The following is a 27,020-nucleotide window of genomic DNA, read 5'->3' on the forward strand; positions in this document are numbered from 1 at the left end:
CTACTCCACTTTGGGAGATTCTCCAAACATTGGACCATGAAACCTGCATAGCTTTCCTTTGTAGCTGTATGGCTGCGCTTGGGTGGATGGTAATGAGTAAGTACTCTGTTCATAGAAATCTACTCCACTTTGGGAGATTCTCCGAACATTGGACCATGAAACCTGTATAGCTTTCCTTTGTAGCTGTATGGCTGCGCTTGGGTGGATGGTAATGAGTAAGTACTCCCTTCATAAATCTACTCCACTTTGGGAGATTCTCCAAACATTGGACCATGAAACCTGTATAGCTTTCCTTTGTAGCTGTATGGCTGCGCTTGGGTGGATGGTAATGAGTAAGTACTCCCTTCATAGAAATCTACTCCACTTTGGGAGATTCTCCAAACATTGGACCATTGTCTCAGTGGTCGTGGTGGGCGGCTGCTGATCCGAAAGACGCGGGTCCGATCCCAGTCGCGGTGGTCGAATTTCGATGGAGGCGAAATTCTAGTGGCCCATGTACTGTGCGATGTTGGCGCACGTTAAAGAACCCCAGGTGGTCGAACTTTACACAGCCCTTCGCTACAGCGTCCCTCATAGCCTGGTTTATGGTTTATGGGGGACGTTAAACCCCCATAAACCATAAACAAAATTGTACCAACACTGTTCCCACTTCTAGTTGTTGATCAGTTCGCTCTTGCCCTACCATCTGCTAGCCGTCCTGGTTAGCTTGATAGAGTGACTGCCTCAGATAGGCAGTAGTCCCGGGTTTGAACCCCGGACCAAGACGTATTGTTCTTAAACTGCAAAGTTCTTGTGAAAGCGATATAGCTTTCCTTTGTAGCCATGTGGATGTTAATGAGTAATTACTCCCTTATTATTAATCTACTCCACCTTGGGGGATTCCCCTAAATATTGGATCACCCTGCACCTTGCACTAGCCGCTATATGAGGATAACAGTAAATTTCATACTACCATCTCTACCACTGCTAGTAAGTGCAGTGCAGTACAGCTGGAGCCATCATTCATGAATGTATCTGTCTTATGCTTAGCAGCACTCGTAACTTGTACACAACAGGTGGTCGGCTTTCAGCAGGTGAGCACAAGTAGGGTAGAGCTTTTTGTTAGGTGCCTATTGGTGAAACATGTCATGACATATGTAATAGTGAATGGAACATCAAGCTTTATTGTGTTAATAGCACTACATAGAAAATCCAAGAGTCGTCAAGCCACAACTTGTTATTGCATCTATTAATGGCACGCTTGTTTCGTAAAAGGCAGTCTCTCCTGAAAACACAACTTATGAATGCTATCCAGCTAGAGTGAGCATAGATTCTCTACACAGATATGCAACTCCCTGCCGTTTATAATCATTTGCAGGCTATAAATAATGCATGAGCTACTGAAATCACCAATAGCTATTTCTGAATATAATGAGAACATGACCTGCATTACAGAACATGCCATTTGTCAAGGCATTCTGCAGTGTGGTGGTACAGCACCGTTCCTTTCTTGCATAAAAGCACTGAGGAAATAGCTTCTATTACTGCTTTGACTCTTGTTCCTTTCTTCATTGGACATTTCATGTGTCCTGGAATGAGACAGCCTCTGCACCTTTTTTTTTTCTCATATATAATCACCCCACCAATCATAAAAACAGTAGTACTTTACTGTTTTGCAAGATGAAATGATTACAATGGCGTGTGTCTTTCCGCAGCACAAATTAGGGTCAAGTTAATATGGTGAAATCATGTTGGCTTGCATTGGGCATTTCACCAGTTCATGTATGCATAGTACCACTAAACAAAAAATGACAGCATCATAGTGCAGTGGTATGAGAAAAATGCTTGGCTTGCACAAGCCAATTAATGTGCCCCGAGTTCCTGTCTTGCATTGTCTGCAAAATACATTTTGTGCCGCCAGCTAACAAGCGATGTGAGTTTAAGGGGTTCCTTGAAAATGGCTGCTCAACTGTACTGAACTTGCAGACTAAAGATTCTGGGGCATGCTCTATTTTTTTTTTTCCATGTGCCGGAATTCTACTAAGAAGCAGTAGCACATATAAAGAGGCCTCAATCTTTGGACTTAATTGCACATCTGGGAGCAGTGCCAGCCAGGCGGCCGTCTTTAAGTGACACCACAGACGCCAGCTGCCCTTCCAGCTCTGAGCAGATCGGTGCTGCTGAGTCCAATTGGGTTCAAGAACCACCGCCTGTAGAACCTGGGGCACATTGCCACCTAGATAAGGTGAGCAGAAATGTATATGGTATGTGTTAATTACTCGTAATATAGTTATCCCAACTAGATGGTATAGCTATCTGTTACTCTGTCTCTATCTGTTACTCTGTCTCAGCAGAAGATGAAAAGCATGGGTATTTTTGTTATTGACTACTTCAGTTGGTGACTTCTTTGCAGTTAGTGATCCACAGATGTATATTAGTAAACATGCCAGTTTTTAGACTTCGAAAAATTTGATTTTTCTTGATGGCTGCAGGGCGATAAATTCTGGCTTTGCCTTCATGCAATTGTGAAGCTGAGTGGCTGAAGAGACCAAGTAGCCAGTGCCACTCCTCTAGTGCACAGGTTAATAGCTGGTTTTATTGGCTCTTTGCGTCCTCCAGCGCTCTGGGTTTCAGTTTGATGGGGGCAAAGTTCCATAATTTCTTAGACTAAAACACTGAGAAGGATCAAATTTCTCAAAATCTAAGACATGACATTTTCTTACACTAAGCTAAGGATTGCTAATTATAGCAACGTGTCTCACTGCGCTGACCACTAAGTTTAATGGGCCTCCTCTAACCTGGCTACTATAATTAATTCAATTTGTTTATTGCTGGATGCCGTCACCGCTGGCAGTCAAATTCTAAAGAAACCAGCTTCTTATCTTGAAGAGCATCTTTTTGATATTACTTGTACTTCACTGTTATGCTGGATGGATGTGTTTGTTTGTATGTGTGCATACGGGTGCCCTGTGCTATTGGAGCAAATTGCTATAAAAATGTTCATTTTGTGAGAATGAAACTGGAAAAGTGTTGTTGACGTTTGCTTTTTACAAGGTTGGGTATCGTCTTTTCAACATTAACCTTTTAACTGCTAAACTTTTCAAACTTTTGGAAATAGGTGAAATTGAGTAGAAACAGCGTAAATTGAGACTGGGAAAAAGGAAGACACACAAGGATCAGGTGAAATATTGGTATAAATGATTTGTGTGCCTGTGCTATATCACATATCATCATGAGATTCAAACTACAAGGTGCACGTAATGAAGTTCATTATTTCCTTCGAGGGAGGTAAAAAAGTCTTGGTAGTTTTTCTTTTTGAGATTGTTATTAGCCTAAGGACATACATTTCTAGAGTTATAGGGTTTGGCTCATCACCTTCCCAATCTCTTAATTATATTTGTTTGTTTTTGCTTTTACTGCAAGTGAAGCACACTGCGTGCTTTTGAACTGACAGGAAGAGTAAGTTTCTCTTTCTGCTTGTTTGAGCCACTCATTTCCATGCCCTGTTCCTCTGTCGGCACTAACTGGATGGCCTCAATGAGTCAATATGCATCTGAGAACACCTTCGCTCTGGTTTTTGCGATTTAAAAAAATTTACTTTTGGAGGAGGTACACTGTTAGTATTGTTCCAATAATAATCTTTAGAAATTTTTGACTTTTTGTTCTTTCAAGAAGCAAATGTGTTACCTTATTACTGCAGCATCTTTGACATGTGCTTAGTACTGAAATCTAAATCTAGTGTGCTGTGAGTGTGGTTGTCTTGGTACTACACGTCCACTAGTTGGAGCCATGGGAGAGTGGAGGTTCTCTACATCTGTGGAAAGGTTCTAACATCTGTAGAGGTTCTCCTGGCGACTCTGCCATCTTTTTGCTTTTGCAATGAACCTCATAATATCTGCTTGTTTATACTTAGGCTTTTCATTCTTTGCTGAACTAGTTCCATGCTGTTTTTGTAAAATGCAAGACTTGTTGTTTCAACAGTTGAAACTAATTGGCCAATAAAGGGATAGTGAACAAAAAGTCTGCCATGGAGATTTCTGGTCCAAATGATAGCTGTGGCACTGAGAGTGACCAGGTTAATGAATGTTTCTCAAACCGCTGGACATAGCAGCTGCCTGTGAAAGCTCTCACAATACGAGATGTGACGTCAGCCTTACTCATAGCAGCATGGACTGCATGAAACCAAATGCTTTTGGCGTGCTTCTGCTTCATTGCACAGTTCATTTCGTTCAGCTTTCTCGTGTCCATGCTTCAAGATTCTCTGCCTGCATCTTGTGGTTGTATACTTTTGGGGACTACTTTCCTGATTCGGTCAGAATTAATTGAAAATCCCCATCGTCTGCAGCAACGGCAAACCAAATAAGCAACATTTTGCAGAGACGGTACCAGTGGCGCCATCTCGCGCCCACCAGAGGAACGAGCGGGCGGGGATTCCTGAACTGTGCACTGCCAAGCCAGCTTGCCTACAGCGTTACTGAGGGTACGCGTGAAGTTATGCCTGCCAGCTTGTAGGCAGGCGCTCGCTGAGTGCAGCCCGGCGGCCGCTCACGAAACACCATCTGTTAAAAAATAACTGGATTGTTGACTGTATACTTGGGTAATCGTATCTTACGAATGGAAATCTACTGCTTTCTTAGTATTTTCAGTTTTATATTCAGTACCCCTTTAAGTGTACTCCTGTAAAATGAAACTAACTTTGTTTGAATTGACAATTTTTGACATATTCTGCCAAATATGCACCAACCCACAGCATTCAGAAAGCTTGTTTGATGTAGTTCCCTTACTTCATTGAAGGTTTTGTAGGTGTGACCAATTTAGAATATATTAACCAGAAGCATAAGTAGGATGCTGCAGATTGTCTTTATATGTGTTATATGCAGTAATTGTTTTACAGAAAAGCTGTTATAAAATGTTCTTTCTGTATGAAGCTTATAACCATCATTAATGCATGCTTCAGTTGTTAGCAGCTAGGATAAGATCAAAAGTAGGGCTAGTTGGCAGCAGTAGTTGGTAGACGAGCGCTCGTCTGTGTGACCTTTTTCTTTGTCGTTCATTTGTTCTCACACTGTTCCACCTAAAATGCTATCATCTAGAGCTCATAATTTTATAAATAGACTTCTGAATAGCTCCAGTGTTGTCTTTATGTTGCTAAACGTACGCTGCATGTTTAAGGGTTGAATATCAAGGCTTTCCTTTGAGAAGCAAGACATCATAAATGAGGTACAAGGCATGGTTTTGTAAAAAATGCTTGCTCAGCAGTTTACTTTTCTTTTTGTAATGTTTTGTGAAAGATAGCTGTGGTGCCAAGTTATGCACGTTTCATTTGTGAGCTGAGCAAACAATGCACTGGTTACTATTGCTGCCCATACCAGGTGTGAAACCGTGTCTGTGAATATTTTATAAGTTGTGTTTGGTACTAGTTTGTTATCTAATTTATTGATGGGTTTTTGGATGATGCAGGACCTGACTGAAAGACTTGACGAAAAGAACAAGCAACTGCAAAAACAGCTGGAAGATGCACAAAAAGTGAACAAGGAACAGCTGAGAAGGTGGATTTCATTTTGTTTTGTTGCAATGCTTTTATTGCTGGTAATACATAATACAAGCTACTTAAAAGGACACTGAGAACAAATTCAAGTTGGCCTGTATCACTAGATTGTGGCATTCTAATGTTTATTTTACTGAAAATAAGGATTTTAATGAGCTAGAAAAGGACACAAGGTGAAACAGAGGTGTCATCATCACTGGTTTATTTTGCAAGTAAATTGCAGTGCATTGGCAGATTTTATTTTTTTGGCTGCCAATTCCAAAGGCTAGGCTACACCATCATTCACTTCAAAACGGTGACCATAGAATCCTTTTCAATGTAAGCATTACAAGTTTGAACAGAATGGGAGGAAATTTATTAAATGCAATATTCTCGGCAATAAATGTGGCTTTTACTGCTGGACAAATATCAACATACCCAGAAAAATCCATAAAATCGATTTTTACTAAAAAAAAATGGTATGGAGTTGTCCTCAGTGTCCATTTAACTGATATATTACAACTTTGCTAAGTCACTGCAGTGACGAAGTCATATATCTGCTAAAAAAAAAATAGAAACTGGAAGATGCAGTTTGTTGATGGAATATTTATGGCTTGCTTGTCATTATGCTGAGTCACCTGTGTGACGTTGGATTCTTCTTGAACTCATCACTTTTTGATCACAGCTTTAATGTGCTTTCAAGTTTTGGGATCTGTTGGGTGTAGTATCAAAAGTAATCATTATCACAGTAATTATCATCATCATAAATAAGTGTGTCCACTCTTGAGCATTCTAAATCTGGTTGGGCTTTGATCTAAAATGGTGGGGCTGTTTTTGTACTCCACACTACTGTTGAGTGCTTTATGAGATAGCAAAGGTGTTAACCAGTCAAAACTGCTATCTTTTAGCCATGGACGTGTATTTTGTATGTCAGGTTCCATCATGGAATGAAACAAATAGCCTTCTCAGTACTACTTCAGCCTTACAAACAACACTGGACAAGCAGCAGTGGTAATTGATTGCTAGTTGAACTGGAGGAACCTAGGGAAGTGGCTATATTCAGTATGTGGATCATCTGGATTTGATGTTCTCCCCACTTGTTATCGTACAATCTGGCTTGCAAAGCGTTAGTGTCATCTGCTGCCAAAGTTTGCCTTTCATTGTTGCAAGAAATGTGCATCTCCAAGTGAGTGTGCAGATCAGAATCAGAATCATATTTATTAGTATGTCAAAATAATACAACATGCTTGTTGTTTGGTAGCAGCAGTTGTTTGGTAACTGTTGCCTTGGTTGCATTTTGCACTAATTTTTTCATGAAACATCTGGTTTTAGCCAGTTTGCATTTTTATTTAATGAAAAAATGAATTCAGTTTTATGCTGCTCAGGTTTGAAACCAAGGGCGGATTTATGGGTCGCTCTTGGCGGAGGCAATTGGGGGGGGGGGGGGGGGGGTCGTTTCCATTTGAACCATGTATTTCTTTCACTTTTTTTTTCTTGAAAATTGGACTTCAGCGTGGTTTTCGTATGCAGAATTTCTCACTTGAGGGGGGCAACTGCTCTCACTGTCTCCCCACTAAATCCGCCCCGTATGAACCACATGTTTAGGGGCCTAGTCAGGTACTCGGTATCTTTTGTCCGTGACCTTTTGGTTTTCTGTGCCCGGACAGTGCTGAGAACCAAACCTCAACTGCCCCAATAATATCTTTCCATTCGAGTATTTTCAGTGAAGGGCACCAGTGAAAGGCAGTGTGAAAGTGCAAATGCCTGAATGATGGCCTTTTTTTTTTGTGTGCTTTTGTGCTGTACATTGCCAAGGAGCACGCTTGATGTGCCCTAAAATTTGCGACATTACATGAATGGCTATAAAAAAAACTTTCTCTGTGCTGCATTTACAGCCGCATTCAGAAGCTGTCAGCCAACTGAGTGGAGATGTGCACGAGTGGTTCGTGGAAAATGAACAGTCATAGTAGGAGATACGTCATCATGCTATGAAAAACCAACACATGCCCTGTGGACCACTAGGCGCTTCAAACTGCACCGCATAATTTTAAGATAATGGTGACCAAGATAATGCACTTGGAGTTGCCAAGATTTTATCTTAATTTCCAATTCACTGTCCACCACTGTGCACGGAAGCTAGTCATAATCACAAAGTGCTTTTTCTGAACATTTTTTTTTCACAATTTTTTATACGGACGACTCGTTTGTGGGCATTCTTGGAAACCACTGTGTCCATATTAACGAAGGCCTACTGTACTGCTTTTCTAGGCGTCATTACAGGTTCTGAATTCCTTGCCATTGGGGACTGGCATCATGGGACCATTAAAGCTGTTTTTTGCATGCCAGGGCAGTGATAACTGCCGCTTGCATGTGGGCCTTGTGATTTCGAAGAGTTTCTCGGGAATATTTTTGTGATGGCGGCAGTTAGAAAGCAACAGTTGTGATTTCAGATGTTGTACCAGCGTAGCAGAACCCAATTTTCTATCTTTAGATAAGGGCCACAACTCACGAAACTCACCTGCCTAGTAAGTTATAAGCAACTCCTAGCTTCTTTGATGTCGCAACTGTACCTTTCTTTGTTCTCGCTATGTAATTCATGCTGTTACTACTAAATGTTGCATAATTATCCTCACTTGAAAGGTTTGGCTGAATCATTGCTTTATTCTTTCAGTGATTATATTTCATGGCTCCCTCAGTCTAGCATTATGCATACAACATTTTACTTTTAGTGAGTTTTGCAGTTTTACTCAAGTATCAACACATTTCTGCGATTGAAATTGCAAATTTGTTAGCACACCAGGTGGAGTGGCTGTAGACCTTCCTCCAGTGATGCCCTCTTGTCTGGAAACAGCTTTGGGTGATGCTTGACTGTGGCTGCAGGTTGAAAAGCTTAGAGGAGCAACTGGAGCAGCAGCAGGCCAGAGAGCGGGATGAGACTGCTGCTTTGGAGAGGATGATCCAGCAAGTAGAGTGCAGCCTCAAGGCAGCCCAGGTACATTTCACTGTCATCAACTCCTTGCTAAACCTTGTCTTTCAAGTTTATGAGGGCATTGTCGAGGTGTAGTACTGGGCAGTCAAGGAAATGCCCAGCTGATTTCACTTTCATATTGCATCCTATAAAGAATCATGGCTGAAAGAGGTTTGTGCCTGCTGTATTCAGTTCACTTGAAGTGAATTGCACCAATGAAGCTTGTAGGAGTTCATTTGTGCTGGTACCAAAATAAAAGTTTGAAAATGTGAGGCACAGCAAGGGTACATGTTTGGTTTCTGGTTTTATGGGGTTTAATTCGTCCCAAAGCGACTCAGTATACGAGGGACGCCATAGTGTAAGGGCTCCGGAAATTTCGATCACCTGGTTGAAATTCTTTAACGTGCACTGACATCGCACAGTACACGGGCCTCTAGGATTTCGCCTCCATCGAAATTTGACCACCGCGGCCGGGATCGAACTCACGTCTTTCGGGTCAGCAGCCGAGCGCCATAACCACTGAGCCACCGCAGCAGCGCAAGGGTACATGTGTGTAACGCTTATGGCCATTAGTTTTTCCCTTTTGGCATTGAGCCTACGATTAAAATTATCTTTTTTCTTGCAATGCTCTAAAGTGAAACTTTAAGAGCTGACCTGGAGTAGCATTGCTTGCATCATTAATCTGAAGATGAAAATCTGAGCAAATATAAGGCTCAAGGTCCTAGCATTCCCTTTGTTTGGAAAAATAATGTTGCCATTGATTATTTTTGCTGGTACAGTGCTGACATCAAAACTTAATCTTTAATTGATTCATATTTTTGTTGAAATCGCTTGCATGAAACACTTTCTAAATGTGGAAGCATTTTGCAAGAGTTCCCCGCAGGGGGGCGCCTGCAGCTTGCAGGCGTCGCGACGGTGAGTGGCGACACCGCGGGTTCCCGAGCATCCGCAGGGACATCTCCGCAAGGGGATGATGGTGAACTGTGCATCACCACGGACCCGAGCACCCGCGCCTCGCCGTGCGTGGCATCGCCGTGTCCGGGGAAAAGGGGATCCTGGTGGTTGAGCCGATGCCGAGCGTTTGGACCCTTAAGGCCCCTTGGCGGAAGCAACACACCACTTTGGCCCCAGCTTCCTGCAGACGGCACCTCCGGCCTGACCCGACCGGGGGGAATCGGCAGTCGCCTTTTCCTATCCTCCTCTTCATCTTTAACTTTCCTATCTCTGTCTCACAACTCTCCTATATCCTACTCACTTCTTGGTTTTTCCTTTTTTCCTGGCGGCGAGGGTTAACCTTGTGTGACCAACTGCCCTGAGTTGCGTCATATTTGGTTATAGTTGAGGTGTACAGCTGGCGTGGGCAGGACTTGCTATCAAGTTCCTGTCCCGTCCCCTTGTTGGACTCCGTGGTGGGTGGCTGGCACCATGACCAAAAAACAAAGTTTTTTTATGGCTCCCCAACTTTCAAAACCTGATCGCTCTCTCAAAAGAGGGCGGAACGAGGCAGACAACTTCTTTCAAAAAAGAAAAGTAACTTTCCCCAAATATCATGTGATCCACAGTGAACAACAAGATAAACAGGCAAGAATAATATCCCCCTTCCTTGTGTCAAAGTGCTTGACTGAAACCCTAGGCATTGGTTATAAGCTGTCAAAAATGGCCAGCGGCGACTTATTGCTCGAACTGTGTGACAATGTCCAACATTCTAAGCTCTCCAACCTAACGTCCATAGGGGAAATCCCGGTCTCCGTGACTCCTCATCGCTCACTAAACACTGTCCGAGGCGTAATATCGGAAAATGATTTTCTTCACATAACTGAAAAAGAAATGCTCGAAGGGCTCATCGACCAAGACGTCATAGATGTCCACCGAATCAAAATCCGGAAGGACAACAAGGAAATAGACACAAAACACATGATCCTGACGTTCAACACCAGCACCCTGCCCGACACAATCGACGTGGGATATTTGAAAATCAATGTACGACCATACATACCAAACCCTCGCAGGTGTTTCAACTGCCAAAGGTTCGGCCACGGCTCACAGAGCTGCCGCGGTCGTAAAACTTGCGCAAAATGTGCCTCTAAGGATCACCAGTCTGATGTATGTGACGCAGCCCTGTGCTGTCCAAACTGTGAAGGAGAACATGCTGCATACTCCAGGGCGTGTCCGTCCTGGAAGAAAGAAAAAGAAATTATCACCATAAAGACAAAAGAAAACATTTCTTTTAAAGAAGCGAGAAGGCGTTTTGCGCTTACAAACACATTCTCCTTCACAGCAAAACAAAACTTCGCTGATGTGGTGCGCAGGGGCGTAGCACCGCACAGCACTCCGGCACCTGCCAAGGCCGCTCCCACCGAGCCTATGGCAGGGCCATCCACGCCCCAGGCAGGGTCAGCGAAAGCTGCCCTGTCACTGCCAAAGCAGGGACCGCCGGTCCATGGGTCGGCATCCCGCAGGACCTCCCCCCGTCGGGAGAGGCCTGAAACTAACACAACCGCGGCTGCGCGGTCCTCCAGCACCTCTGTTGAGGTGATGGATACAACACCCACTCCGCCTCCATTACAGCGGCGGAACAGCTCTCTTGAGCGAAAAAAAGACAGGCCCCTCATAACGGGCCCACCTCATAAGTAAATCTCCTTTCATTTTCTTTTAAAAACACAAGCATGGCTTTTTAATTCAATGGAATTGTAGAGGACTTATGCGGAATTATAGTGATATAACACATATTTTAGGGTCAATGTTACCCATAGTTTTATGTCTTCAGGAGACCAATCTTGGTCCACAACATGTGCATATCCTGAAACATTATCAAACTTTTAGACGTGATCGCGAGCAGGCAAATCGACTCTCAGGAGGCGTCGCAATTGTCGTCCAAAGTGGCGTCCCTGCTCGAGAAATAAAGCTCAATACAAAACTAGAGGCGGTTGCAGTCAGCATCGTCAGCTATAAAACACTAACAATCTGTTCCGTATACATTCCTCCACATTTTACATTAACAGTCCATGATCTAGAAGAATTGATAGATGAACTTCCAGAGCCATATCTGGTAGTTGGGGATTTTAACGCTCACTCCCCTTTTTGGGGAAGCGAGCGCTGCGACTCTACGGGGCAAACAATCGAAGATTTTATCCTCTCAAATAACATCTGTCTTTTAAATACAGGAAAAGCAACTTATTGCTGCCCAAGCTCGGCAAAAATGAGCTTTCTCGATTTAGCTTTCGCATCACCATCGCTTTTTACAGATTTTAAATGGGATGTTTTAAATGACCCTCTGGGAAGTGATCACCTACCTATTATCATCAGCCTCTCATCGTCTACTGCAGTCATCCCCACAAGACCACGGCGCTGGAAACTTCACCTCGCCGACTGGTCACTTTTTACAGCAAGTGCCACACTAGAAAAAGAATTTTGTGAAGATCTCAGCATAGATGAAATTAATGGAAAATTTACTACATGCATAATATCGGCCGCTACACTAGCCATACCACAAACAACAGGACTCGTACACAAAAAACAAAGTATGGTGGACACAAGAATGCACATTGGCAAAAAAACAACAAAATAAAGCTTGGGGCTCTCTGCGTCGGTATCCCACAGCGGAGAACTTGATTGCCTTTAAGAGGGCCAAGGCCAGAGCGCGATTCGTTCGGAGAAATGCCGAGAAATCCTCGTGGCAGAAATATGTGTCCTCTATAAACAGCTCAATAACCTCAAAAAAAATGTGGGAAAAAGTTCGAAGATTCAGTAGTGACCATACCCCTTTCACACTTCCTCTGTTGACTACACCCGGGACACAAACATCATTAGAAGAACAGGCCAACATACTGGATGAGCATTTTGCTGAAGTTTCCAGTTCGTCCAATTACACAAACACGTTCCAGAAGCACAAAGCAATAGCAGAAAAACAAAAACTTCCATTTGCAGCAGGTATGCACGAGGACTACAATCAACCCATCACACTCCAGGAATTGATCAGGGCATTATCTTGTGGTAAAAAGACAGCAACAGGCCCAGATAATGTGCATTACGCTATGCTCGCCCATCTCTCTGAGGTTGCCGTGCAGGCATTGTTGAACTTCTTTAACAAAATATGGACAACTGGGAATATACCTGAGGAGTGGAAGAAAGCAATAATAGTACCTTTTCTGAAACCCGGAAAACAACCAACAAGTCCTAACAATTACAGACCGATAGCCCTCACCAGCTGCATCGCTAAATCTTTCGAAAGCATAGTAAACATTAGACTGACCTTCACACTTGAATCTCGTCGACTCTTAGATTTACATCAATGTAGATTTAAGAAAGCATGCTCGACCACTGATCACCTTGTCCACCTAGAAAACACCATCCGAGAGGCGTTCATCCACAAACAGCACTGTATCGGTGTCTTCTTCGATTTGGAGAAGGCATATGATACCGCGTGGAAGTTCGGCATCCTCCATGACCTAGCAGATCTAGGGATCCGCGGCAGGATGCTGAACTGCTTGAACGACTTCCTGACTAACCGCACATTCAGAGTCCGTCTGGGAGCAACTCTATCAACGACATTCGCCCAAGAGAATGGCGTACCCCAGGGATGCATTTTAAGTACGACACTATTTATAGTAAAAATGAATTCCTTGGCCAAAGTAATACCTAAGTCCGTAATGTATTCAGTTTATGTAGATGACATACAGATAGCATACACTTCTTCCAACATACTGTCCTGCGAGAGACAAATACAAATCACACTAAATAAACTGGCTGCTTGGGCAGAGAAAAATGGATTCAAGTTCTCCCCTCAAAAAACAGTAGCTGTTTTATTCTCATTACGACGAGGCCTACAGGTCGATCCCAATCTGTGCTTGAATCAAACCACACTGCCAGTCAAACAGGAACATAAATTTTTAGGCGTCACTTTTGACAAGAAACTTACATTTCTGTCACACATTAACAACCTGAAAAAGAAAGCATCTCAAGCCCTCAATATATTAAAGGTACTCTCGCGAAAACGGTGGGGGTCCGATAGAGCATGCCTATTGCAAATATATCGCTCTTTGGTGCGCTCCAAGCTGGACTACGGGTGTGTGGTATATGGTTCGGCAAGAACATCCTACTTGAAACGACTGGACCCTGTTCATAATCTTGGTTTGCGCCTATCAACTGGAGCTTATAGAACATCCCCGGTAAAGAGTCTTTACGTTGAAGCTAATGAGCCCACACTAGAGGATAGAAGAGTTACACTAACATGCACGTACATCCTAAAAACCCGTTCTCTCCCTAAACATCTCTGCTATCCCATTGTTACCAAGTGCCCATCTAGGAGATTATTCAATAATAAACCACATTTTATCAGGCCACTAATAATGCGCTTTGAAGATAAATGTGAAGACTTAGCAGTGCTGGACGCCCTACCTAATATTGCACAAAGACATGAATATCTACCACCATGGTACAGCCTTCCTTCAGTGTGTGACTTCACATTGACACACTTAAACAAAGAGAAAATACCACACGAGCACATACAGCAAGAGTTCTTCGCACTACAAGAAAAATATGACACTTACACCGAATTTTACACTGATGGCTCAAAAACAGAAAGTCATGTCGGAAGTGCAGTAATTCAAGGAACAAATGAAAAAATGATACGATTGCCACAGTATGCATCGGTATTTACTGCGGAGTGTTATGCCATCTTTGTAGCTGTAGAACAAATAGTAAAACAAAACATAAAAAATAGCATCATTTACACCGATTCACTCAGTATGCTAAAAGCGCTGCATTCTACAAACGCTGCTGAACCCATAATAGGAAAAATCATACATAACATAGTTAAAATTACAAAGCAAAAACATAACATTATATTCTGCTGGGTCCCTAGCCATGTTGGAATTTTAGGTAATGAGAGAGCAGATGCTTGCGCAGCACAAGCTAGAATTGGCAATATAAAACAAGTTAACATACCACAGAGGGATTTTTCTAAATTACTGCACAGTAAACTCAGGAATAAGTGGCAGATTGCATGGGACGAACAAACAAACAACAAACTACATTCTATAAAACCTGTTTTGGGAGAATGGAGATCATGTACACATCAGGAGCGTTTCATAGAAGTTATTTTGTGTCGACTACGCATTGGACACACACACCTTACTCACAACTTCTTACTGACAAAAAAAGGCAAACCTCTCTGCGAAATGTGTGGCGATGAACTCACGGTAAACCACATTTTAATTGTATGCAAAAAACTGGAACAACTGAGGAAAAAATATTTCACAACATTGTACAATGAATACATCCCACTACACCCCATGTTACTTTTAGGAGATCAAGCACTGGTTGATTTTTCTAGCATTTTTAAATTTCTCAGAGAAGCCAATGTTTTATACAAACTTTAGATATAAAAAGCGTAACCTTTAACAAAAGCTCTAACCGTGTGTTTGGCGCATCATAGCCTAAGTTGCTTTTGCGCCATTAAAATCAATATAACTAACTAACTAACTAACATTTTGCAAGAGTAAAGCGTAATTCTCATGCAGAGTAGTTATTTTTTAAAGTAATTTCCTTAAGTTCAAATGTTTGTGATACAAAAATGTTGAGCCGCCTGAAACTTTGCGAACAAATATAATAAGTGGGGACTGTTAAAGGCACATGAAAATTGTGCTGTGAGAGTTGTTGGGGCACACCATTCTTGCATCCTCAAGCCTGTTTCACATGTAAGTGAAAAAGCAAGCGATTCCAGCCGCCGCAGCGCAGAGACCTGTTTTGAGTCTTCGCCGCAGCTCTGGCGGCAGAGCGACAAGGTTTCAACAAGTTGGAAATTTTCGTTGCAACGTGCCACTCAATCGCTCAGTTCGTTCAGTCACTTGCATGTGAACCAGTCTTTAGAAAGTAATCCTTTCTGCTCTTCATATTTATGGGGTTTAACGTCCCAGAGCGGATCAGGCTATGAGGAACGCCGTAGTGAAGGGCTGCAGATAATTTCAAGCACCTGGGGTTCTTTGATGCGCACTGACATCGCGCAGTACACAGGCCTCTAGCATTTCACCTCCATCGAAATGTGACCACTGTGGTTGGGAACGAACCTGCGCCTTTCGGTTCTGCATCTGAGCACCATAACCACTGAGCCACCGCGGCGGCTCTTCCTGCTCTTTAGTCGTGCAGCAGTGCATCCTCATTGGCAGTTTACAACAGCCATCACCAGACTCTGCGAGTGCTACACCTTAATTGCTACTGACTGGCATGGATAATGCGGCCAAATGAGGATCTAGTTTTTTCCCCATGGGTTTAGGGAGCTTGGCATGTGCAGACTCATTCAGGAAATCCTTATTCTTTGGCTGCTAGGCATAGTTCAGTTGCTGGACATAGTTCGGTTGCTGGACACAGTCGGTGGTTTTGTTTAATCTGTCCCGGAAGTGTCACTTCTACCCTGGCGTGGCCGAATATGGCTTGTTGTCCTCATGTGGGTAGCCAAACGTTCTCATTTTGTTATCAGTTTATGCAGAAGGTTATCTTGTTCATTTGCTATCTCATTTGTTGATTTTAAGAATAGAGACTGCTGTTTATGTAAGCATGTGTTGTTTTCTTTGTTCTGTGGACAGCTGTGATTGGCTTCTGGCTACTTTTGCCTTAGGCTTCACCGCATTTTTGCATTTTTGACTTTTTTTTTTTCGTGGGGCGCGGGGCAATTTATAAATCGACCTTCAGGTAATTTGGGCATTTCTTCCGGTCTCTTAAACTCCGAATTTATGAGGTTTTACCAGCCACAATGTTATTTTTAGTTGCCAGTCATGTGTCATTTTGTGGATTTCATTTTACATGACCACATTTCAGGTTGGACGCTGTTATGCTGTCTAATCAAGTAGGGCACATTTTTGTGCACACCATGCTTTTTATATGGTGCTGAGTCAGTCTGGTTTTGTTTATTTCAGTTGCAAAGAACATGCACCATTTTGAAACACATAAGTGCCACATCATTTGCCTGTATATCATTTTCTGAAATATTTTTTTCATAGCTGAACAGATATTCGATATTCTGTTCGATATTTGAAGCCATTTTTTTTCATATTCATATTCAATTCGTATTCGAAAATTTCAATATTCGCACACCCTTACAAGTCATCAGATGGAGAAGACATGCCATCGTGTGCATGCCGGCAACCTTGGACGGTGACACGGTGACACTGTTCATAGAGTTATTGAAGCGTTTAAAATGGCTCTTGTGCAGGAAACAATGGTGAAAATTCGTGTGATAGAATTTTGTGTACTTAAGCTGATTCCAGCTAACTACACTGCAGCACCTGTATAGTACCAGCGCAGTATGGTTTTACATTTCCCAGTGCCTATTTGAGCACCTCAGAGCGCTTAAACTGGCCTTCGAGCAAATTGTATTGTTTCTTTGGAAGCCAGAAAGTTAACGGAAGATAAAATAGTATACATGGGCATAACTGGGGGTGATCACATACGCGTGCACGCATTCACGCGGCTGATTCACGCATTCAGATGGAGGCGAGTAAATTAGGTACCTAAATTAAGCATTCAGTAGCACAAACACACACTGCGCCTTAGCACAGCACTTTTGTCGGCCCCGCCAGTTCGTTATTCCAGTAGCTGGAGCACCACCTTATCAGGCAGCACGAGCGCGCCGGCAGCTGCCTAAGCTAGAAGGCCCGCAATGGTGGTGGGATCACGTAACCAAATATGATGGTGCCCATGCTGTTGCATTGTCAAGCGTCATTACCATGAATGGACATGAGGGGCTTGTGAGAGGTCCAGCCATTCAGGAGTACTGACGACATGAAGTGTGCAGGAGTTGAGTTCATGTGGCTGGTACAAGATCTGCTGAAGCGAATAATTATCTGTTTGACTGGAAAGACCTTATTGTCTATAAAATAACAAAAAAGTATTTGTAATTTGGCCTTCCTTTTACCTATTTCAGTAGAGTTTTACGACAAGCGTAAAGAAAGGTGGCATGTCGCTGATAAACATTATGTAGCTTGTGGTAGCACACAGTGCTATACTAGGTCAGCATGGATATGTAAGCCGGGATTAACGTGAAAAACTGTTTATAATTTTCTCTAGAGTTCCTTGTTTCAGTTATGGGGGCAGCTTTGCTGCTTGAGAAATGTACTGCGGGGAAAGAATTACTTGTCTGTTATATTTGGAGCAAGGATGTGTTGAATCTTAAAAGTAGGAGTGGCTTATTTTGAAGCAATGCAGCTGTCAATGGACCCTGTGCTTTTTGACCCCTTTAGTGGATTTCTATCTTGTTTCAGAGCTAGAGGGATGGCAAGCATATGCCAGCTCATGAATCACTTCGACCTGAAAAAAAATGTAGTGTAAGCTGTTCGGATCATTGCTGTGCCCTTAGGGTCAGTGTCCCACAATCTTAGCTGGCGAATGATTCAGGATAATTTTTATTTAATTTTGTAACTGTACTCATTATAAACTGAGTGAGTCATTCTCAAATCATGGAAAGTTTCACTTGTTTTGTTATGCTGCCTCATCATGAAGTTATGAGTGCAAAACTCATTGCACACTCCATTAGAATCTGTCATTTGAAGCATTAAGCATGTGGCTCTTACCGTGTAATAAATGCTTATTTACTAATAATATCCTGATCTCCACATTTTCTTTTTTCCTCTAGGAAAGAGCCTCCGATGCTGAGCAATTGGCCCACAGTCTTAAGCTTGAAGTGAAAGCCCTACAGGTACTCACTTTCTAAAATTTGTAGAGTTCAAGCTGGTGGTCAGTTTTAATCTTGTAGAGTGAAGAGGAGGACTGTTCGAAGGAGCTGCTGTTTTAATGCCCAAGTCATAAAAGAATAAAATAAAGAAATCATAGCTGCTTACTTGGCTATGGCCCAATGGACAGGTGTACCTGCGGTGGTACCAATGGTGCTTTGCATGCATGCCACTACAAGCGTACATTGAAGACAAGAAAGGCATTAATTATGAAATCTCTTTTGCCATCAAATTGTTATTTGGGCATTGTTATTTGGGATGGTGTTTGCGCTTAGTGCACCTGATCCTGGTGGCTGTGGCTCCCTTTGACCACAATCTCCCTCTCCTTAGTTGTTTGGTGCCCTTTTTTTCTGAGAAAAAAATTCTTGAGGATAATACAACTGTCAGAAGAATCACAATGACGATGTTTTCGGTTATGAACACCCCAGCATGTCTCAGATGATGCTCTGCAACTTTCGTGTAGGGAATTTCCATGTAGCTTCGATGGGTAAGCAGTTTATAAATGTTTGTTGCTTGTGTGTCAGATTTTAGAATGAAAGATACACCAGTTCACACAAGGAAACTTCCAGTAGTGCAGAGCTAGTTTCTTTTTGCAAAATGCGTTACTTGGTTTCTAACTTTGGTGCTGATAGTTGACACTCATATTTTTGTTTTTTGTTGCAGTACATCAAGCCATTTGTATTAATTCTTTTCTCATCATGGTATACAAATCATTGATCATCTTAAGTTCTTGGTGTAATTTCATGTCTCAAAAACTGCTGGGCACAGTAACTACTCCAGTATGTCAAATTAGTTGGATTTTTCATTAAAAAATGATCAAGAGTGATCATAGAGATTTTTTCTGTTTGTGTTCATGAAGTTTATAGCAAATACAGAAAATGACATCCACAAGAACAAACATTTGCCATTCTACTAGGGTCTGTTGTGACAGTTCACAATCTAAAGTATATAAAATACTTGCCTGACAAAAAATATGTAAAGTGCTACAATAAAGTGCTGTAGAATGCCACAAAATATCTAAAATGTGTGTCCACAGCTATAACTTGGAATAGTCAGACCACTTTGTAATAGTTGTTCAGTTCTTAATTAGATAGCATTTATGACAGTTATGTCATGTGGTGAGACAGTTTCAAAATGCCGTGAAACTGAGATGCAGTCATGCCATGTTGATATGGACTTTTTCATTCCTGAAGAAAACTGTAAAGTGAGTTGTCCATAGCAATAAATAAAAGTTGGAAAACTTTCTAGCCCATTAGATATCATTTAGAGAGTAGTTACTCATTAGCATCCACCTGAGCGCAGCCATACAGCCACAAAGGTGAGGAAGCATTCCTCTGTAGCCATATGGCTGCGCTCGGGTGGATGTGAATGAGTAATTACTCTGTTATTGAAAAGCTTTCTGAATAAGGTCTGTTTCTGTACTTAGTGGTGTGTAGTAAAATGAAAATAATACACAAACACAATCTTGGCAAATTCAAGTGCATTATTTGAGCCCATATTCCAACTTAAACATCTTTGAGCGGTGGATCGCTCCCATGAAGTGATCACCAATTGGTTCGTGCAGCAGTGTTGATGAAGCAGTGCAGGGACATGGATGACAGAAGAAGCACATAGAGAGGGTTCTGAGCTTACTTCTGGCTTTTATTCAGGCATTACTGCAGTGTGTATACTATTGCCAGCGATCTTAAAATGAGAACACCACATAGGAACGACAAAAGATCACACACATGTGGCAGAAGCGATGCATGCTTGAGAGAAAGCTTTTTTTTTTATTTCAGTGACCATCATTCAGAAGCTGCAGTTGCTTTTCTGACAGGGCTCAGGTCATGGTGTTGATGCATCTTTCTTTTTCTTGATTTCGCACACCTCAATTATTTCTCTGGTTGCTCTTTTAGGACTTTTTTTTCCGCAACATGGCACTCACTGTAGATACTAGAACAGCTGCAATCTCTGCAGTGGAAGCAGATGTGGTGCCCAGCTAGAATGAAAAGTGTCTTTGTATGAAGGCATGCCAGTTTTGGAATAATTGCTTTGGTACCAAAGGAACTTGGATGTCGCAGAATTTGTATAGCAGCTGCATTTAAAGCATTGATAAAAAATTTGGTGCTTTTTGCTAATAAACAAAAATATACTTCCCGACATATTTTATAAAAAGGATAATGAGTTTATTAGGGCGTACTGTTTTTTTTTTAAAGGACACGAGGACAAATAAAAGTTGCCCTACAGCTGCCGCGGTGGCTCAGCGGTTATGGCGCTCGGCTGTTGGCCCGAAAGACGCGGGTTCGATCCCGGGCGCGGCGGTCGAATTTCGATGGAGGCGAAATTCTTGAGGCCCGTGTACTGTGCGATGTCAGTGCACGTTAAAGAACCCCAGGTGGTCAAAATTTCCTGAGCCCTTCACTATGGCGTCCCTCATAGCCTGAGTCACTTTGGGACGTTAAACTCCCATAAACCAAACCAACCAAAAGTTGCCCTACGTTGATAGGCTACTGCGTTCTAAACACGAAGAGATGACTCTTACCAAAAACTAAGGTTTTATAAGCTAAAAAAATACCAAGAATTAAAATATAGGTGTCACTGTCACCGGCTCATTTCACAAGTGAAAGGTGTACATCAACATTGTTTTTTGGCCACGGATCCCAGAGTAGTCACTGGAAAGTTGCCCTGAGGAGTGTATTCTTCCTCTGCACTCAACCGTGCTTGTATATGGTTGCTGCTGGCTGAGGTTTCAAACACAGTAATCATATTGGCAGTGTTCTGTTTCTCTGCACTTGGAAGAGACAGGAAACAAGAGTTTTTTATTCAGCAGCATGTTGCAGACTTATGCAGGCCCTAGAGGATGGCCTGGAGGCATTGGAAGGGTGCCACTCTAAGGAAAGTATTACTTGCAAAAGTTGGTGCTCGCTGTTGTGGTAAAATTAGGCTGCGGCAGCCATATGCCTTCGAAGCCTGGCAGCACTAGAAAACGAATGTGGTACTCTGAAAATTTGCTAATGACTATCCCAGGGGCTATGCTGCATTGTCATTCACTTCAAAACGGTGGCAATCCATCCCTTTTGGTAAGGACGTCATTAGTTTGAATCAATTGGTGGGAGGATATTTAAATCCAGTTTTCTCACCAATAAATGTGTCTTTTCCTGGTGGACAAGCATCAAAATAGCCAGCTAGAGACAATCCTTAGATGCCCTTGCACAAAAAAAGCTCCTCATCATCATCAGCAGCATCATCTGAATCAACTTGTACTGAGAACGCTAATTTAATGGGATTTTCCTCAGTGTTGCCTTAGGTGTGCTGTGTGTTTGGTTTGAAAAGGCGGTTGACGCAACTTCGCTAAGATTCAGGCTTTCTATACCCACAGCACAGATGATGTGACTGCACCACTGCACTTTCAGTTTCAAATGAATGCCACAACTGCTGCTTCATCCAGTTGGTGCATGCTTGACATCTGTCAAGGGATCGAAGTTCGAATATGAGTCCTGTTCGTCGTTATCATTACACAAAATTCTGCACTGTTTTCAGACGCTTTGTGGGCCATGAGACGCATTATGGAGTTTCTTCTACTAAGGCTGCTCACATTTCACAAACTGCTTATAACTGCATATAAATGCATATAATATTTTTGTCCTGATGCCTAACAGGTGCTCAATACAGCTGTTAATGTAGGAGAAGCTTCAGGGAGCTTTCTTTTTAGTCGTTCAAGTAATACTTGATTGTGAAATAGTGTTTGATTGGCACTTCTGCACTTTAAAGCATAAGCACCAAACAAAACAAGGAGGCCACCTCTGAGGCATTTCAGCTTTCACACGCTACCGTTTGATGGTGTCCTTTACTCAAAATACAGGAGAGAAAATATCTGGTTAGGGTGCTTGAGGTCTTGTCATCTGTATTCATGTTAATAAGAAAAAAATATGCATGGGCCTAGGTGGGCTCTGTGCATTTTGACCTTGCCCATGGCTGCTGGAACAGCAAGTTTCCGTGTTATTGAGGTGTAAATGCATTGTAAATGCAGGCGGTGCTTAGCGCGATGGTGAGGAGTGACCAGGGCGATTCCTGCCGCGTACAGACAGCGTAATCGTGATTGTGCAGATGAAGAAGTGATACCTAAGCAGCTTTCGTGGACAGCCAGCACCGGCGCGACAGATCTAACTTTCCGGTAACGCTGGTTGCAAAACGGCGTCCCGCAACGTGCGGAATCGGAAACCTTGACGAAATAAACTTGCTTCTGAATGTTCTGAGGGGCAGGATGAGCAAACGAGCACGTATTGTTTGTTAAGGGCTGACTGCGATAACAGCGCTGTTGTTACAATCGCGCGCCGCAACTTCGGTGAGGTCGCAGTGCAAAGGCACTCAGCTCGGGTTCCAGCCTCTACCCCATGCCATCTGTTCTCCGGCAGTTTTTTTGTTGCAAGCATAATTATGCCGACGGGAAATGGTGCTTCCACATCAGAAACCAGCCAGAGCACACTTCAGTCATTTCTAGTTAGCTTTGGCACCACAGAAATATGCCAAAAACGTTTTTCCCCGATTTCTTAAAACTGCATTTTTGGCACATTCAGAATTTTCGTGGAGCGATATCTCCGGTTTTATATCAGCTATTACTACAATTCCTTTTGTGCTAGAAAGATAAATGCACAGGTAGTGCAGTAATGCTAATTTTAAACCACTGCTTCCTTAGGAAAATTTTCAAAATAAATCCTTTGTCTCAGTCATCAAAATGAGCTTTTTCTCTGCCAAGTTCGACCAGCTGTAACATTCGTTCAAGGTGTCCTAGAATGCTCATTTATGCCTTACTGCACTCCTTCGTGACTCTAGATCATTTATAAATATAAATCTTCTCCACAAGGTCTTTTGTTTGTTAACCAAGCTTCCTCCAAACAAAACACATACTTTCCAAGATAAATCTGAAACTATCTGCTGCAGGAGAAAACTGTTCGCAGTTTTGGAATCAGCACATGGAAATGTACAAACAGTGAAAATTTGGTGTAAATCTGTCCATAAATAAAAAAGATAGCTCAAAGAGGGTTGTCCCTCCTTAAACAGTACTCACTACTGGACACCCCTTTAAGCTCTTTTATAAGACGTCATCAAAGTTAAAATGACATGACATGACACTATCTAACGAGCCTCAGGTGCAGCTTGTGCTAATAAACTTTGCTTTTGAATGACTGTAGTGTGTAATTAGAGTTGTATGTTTTTTGGGGTTCACAATGTCTGCTGTACATTGTATTGGATGATTGGCGGTGTTACCTCTGGTGAAAGGTGGTGTTTTTTGGGGGACTTTGCTACTCAGCAGGAAGTACTAAATTAGATTTAAATTGAAACAACTGTTTTTTAGCTGTGCAATGCATGATACTGCTTGTCTTTAAACACTGAGTTCAACTTTTTATGTAGTATTAAAAACCACTGATCATATTGATTGGCTGCCTATTGTGTCATTAGCAGAGAGCTAAATGCATTAGTGTGCCATCTCCTGTCATTTTATACTCATTAACCTTGCTTCTGATAATAGCTGGTGCCTTTCAGCTCTTGTGCCCTTTTGGTCATTTTAGCTAGGATTGCTGTGTAGAAATTTTATTACGAAACTCATGAAATGTAAAAATGAATGGCTTCTGTGGAAATTGTGTTTTATGCTTTGTGAGCACCTCTGCCCTTTTTTCATTTGCAAGCAAAATCAGAAGTAGCGGAAAAACCCATCCCTTGCAAATATTAATGTTTTTTAACAACTGCCTATGAGCTGAAGTCATAGACAAAGCGGGAAAAATAGGGGAGAATGAAAAATGGAAATCCTCTTGTCATCTTATGGAATTTACTAGAAATTTACTTAAGTTTGCCTTTTGAGAGAGAGAAAGAGAGAAGCGCTTTAATGAAAAAGCAGAGAATTTAGCCGACGTTTAAACATCGCTGGCATGCTACTCTGTGTGGGGAAGGAAACTTGGGAGGTAAAGACAGAAGGAGAGGAGTGCAGGAAAGGTTAAATTAAAGAAAGAAAAAACGGGGGGAGAACTGTGACTTCAACGTGTACTTACAGGTCACGTGAGACATGAAAAAACTGCAATATAATCGCTGCTTCCTCATTCGTTGTCATTCCGGCTCTTGAGGAAGGCCGGCTTCAGCACTGCAGTAAATTAAAACGATGAAGCAGTAATTTTATGGACGTTTTTCTATGCCTCACATGACAAAAAAGCACTCTTTGACGTCACAGCCATCGGTCGGCTGTTGAAACCAAGACCAAAACAGCATGACGGAAAAAAATTAGATTATAAATTATTTAGTGGTCGTAGGCAAATATCACATGGTGAACCATGCGTAGTAGTGTCTTCCGCATCATTCTAGAGAAGAAAACATGCCACCAAAATTAGGTGTCTATATTCCTTTAATGTCGTGCGATCGCCCCCGCATATGTTATGCGTGGTAATGCGTCTGTGTGATGTGATACACACTACGTATAAAAACTGAGGTGTGAATGTTTTTTTTTTCAGGCTGTGCACTCTTTAATATGGACTGCTAACAATGCAATATTCACTCCATGATGCAGTTTCAACACTAGCAATGGCTTTGAAACGGTGACATTGAAAATATCGGATATGCATTGCACATTGCAATTAAGGAAATGGCAGTACACAGCTAGCCGAGGTTCTTGTGTGATAGGGTATCGCCATGCACGCGACTGCTATCGTCAGCGCGCATGATAGTTCGCAGTGCCAGAGAAGCTGGTAAACACATTTGCGCACTCAGCGCAGAATAACCGCTCGCTACCCTGTAGCGGATGAATTTGCTTCCACTTGAAACTAAAATAGTGATGATAATGCGCGACACTTGAACCGCTACTTAAATGCACGTATTAAAACGACAACAGCACAGAGTTCGACTTTCCAACCCACTTTCCTGTGCAGATTCTTGCCATCATCAGCGCCAAATTTTAAGCGAAGCTGAGAACGCGGTAGGAGCATGCTGGCGCTGAGTAAAATGACTTACATTTGGTAAAAGGTGAGTAGAACAAGCAGCACAGCAACTGAGGCATTGGGTTTTGAAATTCCACTCGTGAGATTCACGACAACCACACCGGCATGAGAAATTACGCATAGTAATTGACGCACCAGCTCGACGAGCTCAACAGAACCAAGATGTGAGCCAGAAGCTGTGGGCGCGGTGTTGCCAGACCACCAAGCAGTTTCGCATATCATCTATTGCATGGTGAAAAACAGAGTCAAAAGCGGCCTTTATGTCAAGGAAAACGGCTGTTCGTGTGCACCAGCATGAAGGTACTCTTCAATTGATGAGACGAGGGCAATAACGTTATCAGTCGCAGACCTTTTTCGATTGAACCCGTTCATTTCTTGGGGGTACTCATTGTGGCTTTCAAGAAACCAGGTGTGATGCATTTTGCAGATCATTCGCTCCATTCTAGATTCCATTAGCTTACCTACACAGCTCAGTAGAGTGATGGGCTGGAAGGACGCGTAGCTTGTTGGCTGCTTACAGGGTTTCAAAACAGGCACAATTTTTGCCAGCTTCCATTCTGTGGGGACCTCACCGCTCATCAAGGAAAAATTGAAATATTCCAGGAGTCGACGACGGGAGTTGTTGGGTAGCTTTGCAATTGCGTCATAGGTCACCTCATCCTGACCAGGAGATGTGCATCTGTTTGATTCCGTGATGCGTTTGGATCTTGCCATTGTTTGCACACAAGATTATGCTAGTAGTGCTTGCCATAGTCTGCTTCTTAGGTACATAGCCTTATAAGTGTGATGTTTGTTATGACATAGAATATGCATGCCTTTACTGCTTTTTAGGGACACCTCGCCTTTGTTTATGAAGAATAAGCAGTGCCCGTGTAAAAAAAAGCTTTACTCTATACATACTGACAGGAAAAGTTAAGTACCCTTGAATAAAATTTAATTTTAATGCACAGGTATACTGTAGGGGCTAGTTCTTCAGTACCATGACGACGTACTGTTTCATCCTGGAGCTTATTGTTGTGACTCCTTCTTTTAGGGATGACCCAAGCTCTCTTGCCATTTTTAAGTGTAAGCCATGTACTGCGATGAAACTCAGTGCATGCCAAACCTGAAAACTGGCACTCTGCACCTTTCCACTGCCCCAGCTTTTCTGCACTTTTAGCTGTTTGAGAGAGCCTTGCTCAGTGGTGTCTAACACAGAAAAAAACACCACCTGTAGCATGCACGAGAATGCAACTATTCCATAGTGAGGCGCACATGTGATAATTTCTCACTCAAGCAGGACATTAATTGATGTAGCACAATATTCAGAGGTGTCATAGTGCAGAAATGCACCACTTCTCATACAGGTTAAGATTACTATATATACAGTTCCCCAGTCCACAAATGAGTTAAAAGCTGATTTAGGGACTGCTGTTCTTTTATACTTTTTTTTAAATGAGTCACGAATAAGTGTTCACAGAGATGGAACGAATTTCTGTGAATGAAGATTATGACACCCTTTGCCTTCATATGAAAACAAACACATGCACAAGGGCCCAGGGCCCAATTTCAAGACGGACAATAAAGCGGAACACTAAGTCAAGCTAGACTGTTAGGTTAGCATCATGTGACAGCAAATATATTTTTACTGAAAACAGAGTTTTTATAAGCCAAAAAATGGCGTAAAAGCAAAGTACACAAGGCAAAACCCCCTGCGAATTCCTGCAAATGTGCCTGGTAACATGAATTTGTTCACTGGCCATGACTGGTTCATTGCTTTCTCGATGTTTTTTTTTGTCATCAACGCGCAAGTACTGTCAAAATATGAGGAAAGCAGATAAGTGAGCTAAGCAAATATTATAAAGAGTCGCCTATTTTAA

The 27,020-nt window shown here is 42.3% G+C and overlaps 1 protein-coding gene across 3 annotated transcripts in view; it reads left to right on the forward strand.

Annotated features, from left to right (window-relative positions):
• The window catches only part of LOC144114832 (uncharacterized), a 36,361-nt gene that overhangs the window by 2,704 nt on the left and 6,637 nt on the right, over positions 1 to 27,020 (forward strand). The window contains exons 2-5 of one of the 3 annotated variants that reach the window (XM_077648820.1): positions 2,031 to 2,224; positions 5,440 to 5,528; positions 8,387 to 8,498; positions 18,103 to 18,165. In XM_077648820.1, the coding sequence (XP_077504946.1) occupies positions 2,031 to 2,224; positions 5,440 to 5,528; positions 8,387 to 8,498; positions 18,103 to 18,165 (458 nt within the window). Of the gene's footprint in view, positions 1 to 2,024; positions 2,225 to 5,439; positions 5,529 to 8,386; positions 8,499 to 18,102; positions 18,166 to 27,020 lie in introns of all 3 variants that reach the window. The other 2 variants (XM_077648818.1, XM_077648819.1) reach the window with 2 other exon arrangements.

The sequence above is a fragment of the Amblyomma americanum genome, chromosome 1 (assembly GCF_052857255.1).
Source record: "Amblyomma americanum isolate KBUSLIRL-KWMA chromosome 1, ASM5285725v1, whole genome shotgun sequence".
NCBI classification, from domain to species: Eukaryota; Metazoa; Arthropoda; class Arachnida; order Ixodida; family Ixodidae; genus Amblyomma; species Amblyomma americanum.